General features: G+C 47.5%; 1 protein-coding gene across 2 annotated transcripts in view; it reads left to right on the forward strand.

Annotated features, from left to right (window-relative positions):
• Positions 1–7,652, forward strand: part of LOC135899374 (sterol O-acyltransferase 1) — a 68,665-nt gene extending 61,013 nt beyond the window's left edge. For both annotated transcript variants that reach the window (XM_065428634.1, XM_065428633.2), the window contains exons 12-14: positions 3,532–3,664; positions 5,421–5,563; positions 7,252–7,652. In XM_065428634.1, the coding sequence (XP_065284706.1) occupies positions 3,532–3,664; positions 5,421–5,563; positions 7,252–7,365 (390 nt within the window). In that variant the 3' untranslated portion in view covers positions 7,366–7,652. The remainder of the gene's footprint in view (positions 1–3,531; positions 3,665–5,420; positions 5,564–7,251) is intronic.
• Positions 7,653–9,218: the final 1,566 nt, after the last annotated feature.

Raw genomic sequence — 9,218 nt, forward strand, 5'->3', positions numbered from 1 at the left:
CAGCTATTTTCTATTGTCTACGTAGACGATATACAAATAGGTTTCAAATCCTGCAACTTCACAGTCTGCGAGAGACAGGTACAGCATGGTTTGAACAAGCTGTTGCACTGGGCAGAGAAAAATGGATTTAAAATCAATCCTCACAAGAGTTCTTGTGTTCTGTTTACAAGAAAGAGAGGCCTAGCTCCGGATCCTTGCTTAAAACTGTGGACAACAGATACCTGTAAACAAAGAACACAAATTTTTAGGTGTTATACATGACAATAGACTCACTTTCATCCCACACATTAAACATCTCAAAGAAAAATGTCTGAAAACAATAAACCTAATGAAACTTCTATCGTGGGGTAGTGACAGGACGTGCCTAATGAATCTCTATAAGAGCCTGATTCGGTCACGATTAGATTATGGCGCCGTGATCTATCATTCTGCCGCCCCGAGCGCGCTAAAGATGCTAGATCCGGTCCACCATCTAGGAATCCGCTTAGCCACGGGTGCTTTCAGAACAAGTCCCATTGAAAGTTTATACGTAGAATCAAATGAGTGGTCACTTCATCTGCAGAGAACATACATCAGCCAAACATATTTTCTTAAAGTGCACTCTAATACTCAACATCCGTGTTTTAATACCGTTAATGATACGACATATTCTACACTCTTTCGCAATCGTCCCTCCGTAAGACAACCTTTCTCGCTGCGTGTGAGGGAGCTTAGGGAAGAAATGCATGTCCCACTCTTCGAGCTTCGCCTAATGCATCCAGCCAAGCTGCTACCTCCTTGGGAGTGGCAGCTGGTACAATGTGATATATCTTTCCTACAAGTTACAAAGGAAGCCCCAGATATCGAAATCCAGATGCATTTCCTGGAACTCCAGTACAAGTACTCCTGCACGGAGTTCTACACAGACGCATCGAAGTCACACGATGGGGTGTCCTACGCAGCCGTCGGTCCATCCTTCTCGGAATCCGACGTACTGCATCAGGAAACTAATATCTTTACGGCTGAGGCCTACGCACTGTTGTCGGCTGTAAAGTATATAAAGAAATCGAAACTCCAGAAATCAGTTATATATACAGACTGCCTAAGTGCCGTGAAGGCCTTAATGTCATTTTCTAAGCACAAAAATCCAGTAATCAATGAACTATATTCCGTCCCATGTAAAACGTATATATGTAACCAGCATGTCATCATATGCTGGGTGCCGGGTCATAGGGGCATCGAAGGCAATGTTCTGGCGGACCAGATGGCCACATCAATTGCATCGTATTCTGTAAATCCTACCACTGCAGTCCCTGTCACAGATCTGCAAAACTGCAAAACTACTGGCAACGCTCGTGGGACCTGGAAACAAATAATAACTGCACGTAATAAAGCCACAATTAGGGTTCTGGCCTTCTGCAACAAAATCACGCCGAACAGATGTCCTATTCTGCCGTCTAAGAATAGGACACACATTTGGCACCCACAATTTTTTACTCTCTGGAAGTGAGCCCCTAACCTGTGGGAGATGCGGGGAGAGGCTGACCGTCCTCCATGTGCTCCTGGAGTGTCGGAAAGCCGAATCTGACAGAAACAAACATTTTCCGTTAGCATACCGGCAGCACATTCCCCCTCATGTTGTAATGTTACTCGGCCCAGAACCGCTCTTTGACACTAACGCAGTCCTAGACTTCCTGAAAGATGTTGTGTTACATGTAATTAGCCCTATACGTTCATAGCGTCTCCTCTCTCCAGAGGATGCCGCTGTGATAGCCATTCCGTATAGCACATGCCTCTCGGCCCTTGCGTTTCAAGGGCTCTGGCGAGGCAGTAGTGCTCTTAGACAATTTTAGCATCTTGCATAATATATAATGCATCATTCTTTTCTAATGCATTTTAGTGATCATAGTACATGTCATTAATCATTGCCATAATTTTATTACGTGTAATTTTATGCAATTTACACAAACTCTTTTAGGCCCCTTTACAGCCACGTCACATTAAATTCAGAGCCCATCAGACCACGACATATTCATTACCACTAGCATGGCGCTCTTTGGCCATACCTGGCCCTTGCACCAGTAAACCTCAAACATCATCATCATCACCAAAGTTTTCCGTATTTAATTGTTTGCTTGAGATGAAGAAACGTCCAAAACCACCGAGATTTCGGCATAGAAAAAAAAAAACAGGCCACCATCATCGCCGTAGCTGCCTCATTCCGGGCAGTCATTTTTAAAACGCAGGGGAGCCAGACTTCAAATCAAAATAAATCAAACTTTTTTCGTTTCCCATTTGCACGAAAATAAATGGAGGGGGTTGAGAGAATAGCCGCGATGAACTGCTTGAGGAGTTCTCAACATCCGCTTTGTTTCTGTCAACAGCGCCCTCAAAAAACATGTTTGTTTCTAGGAAGCTGGTGCCATTTAATAGCGCTAAATTCACACCAAAATGATTAAACGACCACCACTAGTCTGTGTCACTCGGTAGACTAAAGGAAATCCGTGGACCATTCAGACTCGTCCTTGGCACAGAACGCGTTAACTTGAGCATTCTGGCCAGAATGAACCATTATTGTGGTCAAATATTTGGCTGTGAATTTTCTTAACCGACAGGACATTCATACCGGGGCAATTGGCGATTGGCGTGGCGATTGACTACCTGTAGTGGACAACCTTTTTGTCATATGCTGAAATCGCGCCGTATCTTGCGTCATGTTACACATGTCTCTGGCTCTGTGACGGTGCGCGTTTTATCGATGATCAACAGGAGTTTCACTAAAGGTCTGGCGGCTTATCAACGTCATCTCATCATCTGAGATGACGTCAGCACATGCATTATTTGTACACCACGTTTCTTAAAAACACTAGCTAGGGCTTCGCTCACACCTCGAATATACGGGACAGCAGCGCGCTTCAGTCTGTACAAATCGCGCATGTGCCAGCAAGCAAGCTTAAAGGCGACTTGCTGAACGTGAGGGATTTTCTCCCTCGGGCACGTTTTCCTGGCGTGTTATACAAGATTCCATGCTCCGATTACGAATCTGTGTATACTGGCGAAAGCGGGAATTTCTGCAGACGTCTCAAGACGCACAGGTATTACGTCGCCAAAGGCCGCACAGTGACAAATGCCCTCGCATAGCATGCCGAGAAGGCGGGTCACGAGATAGACTGGGACAACGTGCGTATCGTGGCCACCGAGAACTTCACAACGATGCTCAATTTCGAAACACTAATAATTCAAACGACAAATGGCAAAATCAGTAGATCATCTGGCCCTCTAAACCACGTGTATACTCCCGAACTTTGCGTCATGTGCTCAACGCTATTTAAGAAGTTTGTGCATAGCCGACAATCCATTGTGAACAAGGGACCCGTACGGGTCCCGAAACATTTTATTTCAATTTTGACCTTGGTCAGTGACCTGCTTCGTTTTAACAACACACGGTGCTGAATATTGATCGCCTGTATGCACGGTGTGCTCAACGAAGCGTTAAAGTGCACTCCTTAAAAACATCGAAGTTCACGGCCGGGCACCCTCTTCTGTTCGCAGGCCTTCAACTATAACAAGAAACTGGCCATGCTGGTTGTTTTCTTCCTGTCCGCCCTGGTTCACGAATACATTCTGGCACTCAGCTACCGATTCTTCTTCCCCGTCGTCCTGGTCGTCTACGGCACCATCGGAGGTAAATATACGCGCCGCGCTTGCTATGAGAGAAAGTGTGCTCACCACGCTGGAGAGCATGGGACCTTTCTTGTCGGTGACTGTTCCCGTGATTTCACAACAGTGTCGACACAGTGCAGTTCCCAGCCACCCATAATCCGAGAAAAATGCTATCTGGAAAAAAAAATGGCCGGTGGGAGGTATTGTGACATCAGTTTATCAGCATTAATATTAATAAATAACTATGCGAGGTACGTGAATGGCTGCTTTTGTATATGCTTTATGCTCTTTGGCAAATAGCATAAAGAGCACGTTGCAGCTCGGCCTCCTCCTTATAGAATTTGTCGAGGGATCAAATACATGAATAATAACTGCATTGCCATTGTCAAAGATGCTGCAAACGAATTCTTGAACGCTACGCACTCTCAAGACAAGCAAAATATGTATTTTTTCATAAAAGGGTATACTCGTATGTCCCAAAATTTGTGCCAGAAATAACTCATATCAATGCTTCCATGTTTTGTCTATTTAATAAGTGAAGAAAATATCACATGAACTTTTAGAAGTATATCAGTTCAAAACCAGCAAAGCAGTGCACGCCGCTGATATGCAAAACATAAAGGCCACGAAATGAACTATAGTTGAGGACAAATATTTTAACGAAACTTTGTCATTCAAGAACCTTGTTTACATTTTTGTACATATGCAACGGCCAGGGAAAAATCTCAATGGCGCTGTCCTTCGTTCCAGTGTATTGCGCCGGAGCAGCTGTCACCGGTCATGTATTGAGTAATTTTACCGAAATGATACGCACAACAGGCAGCACATAGAAAAAGCAGGAGTTCTGCCAAATATACATCGAAAATGGGAAGATAAAATGGAATATACAAACTGCGAAGATACAGCTTCATAAAGGGCAAGAAAGTGTAACTGGAAACAAAGTTCACTGCATGTATATACACACCTCGCAATAAGATATTTAAATATACGTATAAGTCTCGAATAATATCTAAGCGAAAGTCACTGTATATATATGCGTCAAACAAGGCAAATAAACATGTTGCGCAATCAGATTCACAGATCACACAATCCTAAGGCCCGCCCCACTCTTCCCTTCAATCCCCCCGATGCATAGCGCGCGACGGAAGGCGGCGCGCTTCCTTCCCGCTTTTCTCCCTTGCGCACGCAAGACTGGGCCACCATCGTCGGCTCGCCCATTCCCTCCCCCCCCCCCCCCACGCTTTCACTCGCACATACAACATGCGGCGCGCGGTGACGATGTTATCGCCCTTGGACTTCATACGGAGCATGACGGCGACTGCTACGGCAGGAATGCGCCTGGAGTGTCCGTATAATTGCTATCGCAATAATATAATAAGAGTATCCGGCAGCTGAAGAGTCCCGTGGCCCATTACTCTCCGCAAAAGAAGTAACAAAATCGAACTTTCACCATGCTACAATTCGCTGCGCCGCAACAATGTCTTTTGTGTGTGTGTGTGTGGGGGGGGGGGGGGGTGGAAAATGAAAATGTTCGCACCGAGACGTCTTTTCGAGCGGGAAAAAGGCATTCTAGACAAAATCCAGAAGGATTTCCGGCGCCGGGGGTTGTTTTGGTTATTGGTGCATGACAGCACGAAAAAATTTGGGGAGGGGACTGAAGCCCCAACCCTCCCCCCCCCCCCCCCCCCCCCCACTGGCTACGCCCCTGAATGGCGTGGACGCGCTGTCTGCCGATACTCGGCTCTGACGACCATGTTTGCCCATGCTTTCCTTTCCAGTGGCGCTTATGTTTGCGACGAAAAAGAAGACGGCGCGCTTCTGGAACGTGTTCCTGTGGATCACGCTGATTGCCGGATGGGGCCTGATACTCATCTTCTACACAGTAGAATTCTACTCCAGGATCAACTGCCCCACATCCAAGGTACGTACAAGTCGTGTCTGCGCGATCACCTAAGTCAGCTTGCGCGCGGACCTGCATAGGATGTAATATACGAGTACAGCAACTTGGGATAGTTGTATTCCAGTCGACTTGAGTGCAAAGCGCGCGGAAAAGTCTGAGACACGGTGCTACATGGACTCATCCTGACGTATTTTCTGTATCTTTCTATTCAGCGTGCGTGTAGTAGTAATCAGGCACTTTCATTATAACAGACACTGCTGCACTCGGAAGCGAAGCGCTTGTTCCATGCTCATGAGGGTAGTATTCCGGCGAGCCCGTATTCGACGCACTGTCAACTTCCATGTGGCTAAAAACTTACAGGGGTCGTCTCCTATAGAAAGCACGTGCGCCCCATAACACTGAATTCTTGCGTGGTGATGTACTGTAGCAACAGGTGCAGGACCACACATCCAGTAAAGCAGCCTCGTAGGAATGCAGAGGAGAAAAGAAAGCGAGAAGGCGCGGATGTTAACCAGAAAATTGCCCGGTTGGCTAGCCTACGCTGGTGGAAAGAAAAATGTGAATAGAAAGATCAGAGAAAAGAAAGACGAAGAGAATGCGTGCACGTTCGCGGATGGCGCCGTGCAGTCAAAGGTGTTCACACAGGCCGACGAGTTATGGGACGATGTTCTAGTAGCGCCTGCACGGGGGACTGCAACGGGCGACCGCCTAATCCTAGGAAATCAATAATTGAAGCGCTTTCTTGAGGGCTATAGCGGACCCTTCTGGAAACACATGGTGCCTACACAGCACAAGCGTCTTGTGCATATACGTCAATCTTTCCCCCTTGATGTCTGGCTGGCAATAATTGCCGTTTCACCAACGTGGCTTTCCTAAAAGTCCGAGAAACCTCCGACTAGACACTGCTCCAGCAACTATGTTACATAACTCGCCGGCATGTCTCTGAACAGATGGTATTACCGCCCTAAAACGCGGCCAGCTTTGCGCAAGGAGTGCAGTCGCGCCTCCAGCGGGTACAGGGAAGCAGCTTGGCGTGGTCCACGCTTGCAACATTTGAGTTCGTGGGTCCGTTACCAAAATGCAGCCGTATATTCTCTCGTGCTGGCTTCGGGCACACGCGGCATTGTGTTTAGTTGGCAGGTTAGCGGAAAGGGCGTTTGCCACTAATCCGCCATCTAAACGCAATGCTTTTCATTGCGATGTTTCGGAACGATGCCCACCGCCTGGTCTGAAACTGCATCACAGCGTTGTCGATCGCTTTACTGGATCAACCGAGACCATTGCTACTCATCGCCTCCTATCAGTGCGCCCTTCTTCGAGTATGCGAGAGAACTTGCACCGAGTTCAGCTTGCAGCCATTTTAATTGCACGTGCCGGGAACACTTCAGAACGCCCGCGTTTTGGCCACGTAGTGTACGTATGTGGCCCCATGTGACGCACACAAAGCTCCTTATACTTCGAAATAAACGCCTCAAACATAGACGTTGATTAGCTTTGATCGCACATGCTCGTGAGCGTTATGGGCACCTTTTGTTTGCGTCTTTCTCTGGACAAGTGTGTGTGTGTGTGTGTGTGTGTGTGTGTGTGTGTGTGTATGTATGTATGTATATATATATATATATATATATATATATATATATATATATATATATATATATATATATCCAAAAACACTGAGCGCATCGATATTACTGAAATCTCTGACGCAGAGCGCCCTGGCGGACTTCTTCTTCCCGCGGTCCTTCTCGTGGTCCTGCAATTCCTTCAGCCACTCCAGCTGGTTCTCGTCGTCCTTCTACAAGCAGAAGCCCACGTTGACGTGACGTGCGCCATGCGTAGGAGTGTAAACGCGCCGAGATACGGACGTGCGATCACTGTGTGTACATTCCCAGTTCTGGCGGCCAAGTTGCCTGAACCGTGTAAATATGTAGCATACTCTCCGGATCAAGTGGGAACGACAATTTTACGGGGCAACTGAGTTATTTTCGTGACATATTTTAATAACGTGCTTGTACACAGCCGCGCTTGTTGAAATCGTACTTGTACACCTATTTTTGAAGGCGTTTTACACGCACTGCTGTGTTCGAATAAAGTATTCCAAACAATCTTTTCCCTCTTGTTTGCGTGTGTTGTGTCCGAGAGAGTCGGGTTCTGTTTCAATGGCACTGTGAGCAAAAAAACAGGAAGTCAGTGGTTGATAAGCATAGTTTCCAACAAAAATAACAGAAGCAAATGTGGCGCTAGTGCTTACACAGAAACTGCAAGCATGGTGCCGTGGCCAGCATGCGAATGATGAGTAGCACACGTATTTTATTGGTGCGCGAATATACGAAACTTTCGCACGAGGGCGAATCAGTCTTGCCCCCCCCCCCTTTTTTTTTAGCCAGATTATGGCAGTAAATGCGACGTTAACATATCCATTCCCAGCGGTGGACCTTTCTTGGACCGGCCCTGGCTCATCTGCCGGTAGTTTCGCGGCACGGCGCTGCTGTCAATTGAAGGAAAGAGCAGGACCGATGAAATGGCAACACAGCTAACAAAAAAACTCGTTCGAAAGAGCAAGGCACTGCTGACCAGTGCCCTAAAGCAAGTGATTAAAACGAAGAAAATTCGGCGTAAAAGCAAGACGAACCGCGTCAACAAAGGCGAAGGCAAAGGCCAGTTGCAGTATGGTCGGTGCTATATAGAATGGCAATGCAAGCCATCAGATTGGAACTGCCAAAGTGGGTGGAGAAAATTATGTGCGAGGGCAACTGCAGAATGTGTTCAGGCCAGGCAGACTCGCTTCGAGGATGTGTTTATATTAACTCAGTGCATAGAGATTTCAGTTGCTCAGAATAGACCCTTGTCGATAGCGTTTCTAATATTAAGAGCCTATGACAACGTATGTATGGAATTTATACGGGATATATATTCTTAAGCACGAAGGAATACAGGACGATTTCGTGGAGCTGCTGAGCGAGATATATATGGTATCTTCGACTGGTCCCCTGTACGCCCCGAAGCAGAGTCGGGTAGATCGGGCGTTTCCCGAGCTCAAAGGTGGAGGACAAGCGCGCAAGCCGAACGTGCGACTCGCTCTCGGAGGAGGAAATTGCCGATGCGAAACCACGTGACTACTGCCAACGTCCGATGATTCGCCGATCCAAAGCTCCCGGCGCTGCCGGAAAAACCGGCGGACGTGCCGGCGGGACGAGCGTTCGTCGAGACGCCAGCATGCAGTGGCCTAGGTTGCCAAGGTTACGGTGGGCCGTCGCCAACAGCAGCGACGCGGCGCTGCGATGACGTTTCAATCTCGATGACTGCTCCGACGACAGGGCTCGGAGCGCCTCGGAGCGCTCCAAGATGGAGGAGAGCAATCGAGAAGAACCAGCCGGACGCAGGGCGCGCACCCTCTTTCAACCAGCCGAAGACAACGCCTCTCGCGAGAGCGCTCCAGAGCGCTCAGAAACGACCAGCCGAAGATAGCAATAGAGATAACCAAGTACAAGTTGTATGAAGGAGGTCGAAAAGGTAATGAAGTGGTGGGAATTCACCAAGGGCTGAAGTAAGGATGTCCACCGTCTCGTTGTTCACGCTTTATGTAAAGGGTGTAGAAAGACGACTGGAAAACAGCGAATTAGGGTTTGACGTATCCAATATGCGTAATGGACAAATGACGCAACAGAAGCTCCCT

This window comes from Dermacentor albipictus, chromosome 1, assembly GCF_038994185.2.
Source record: "Dermacentor albipictus isolate Rhodes 1998 colony chromosome 1, USDA_Dalb.pri_finalv2, whole genome shotgun sequence".
NCBI classification, from domain to species: Eukaryota; Metazoa; Arthropoda; class Arachnida; order Ixodida; family Ixodidae; genus Dermacentor; species Dermacentor albipictus.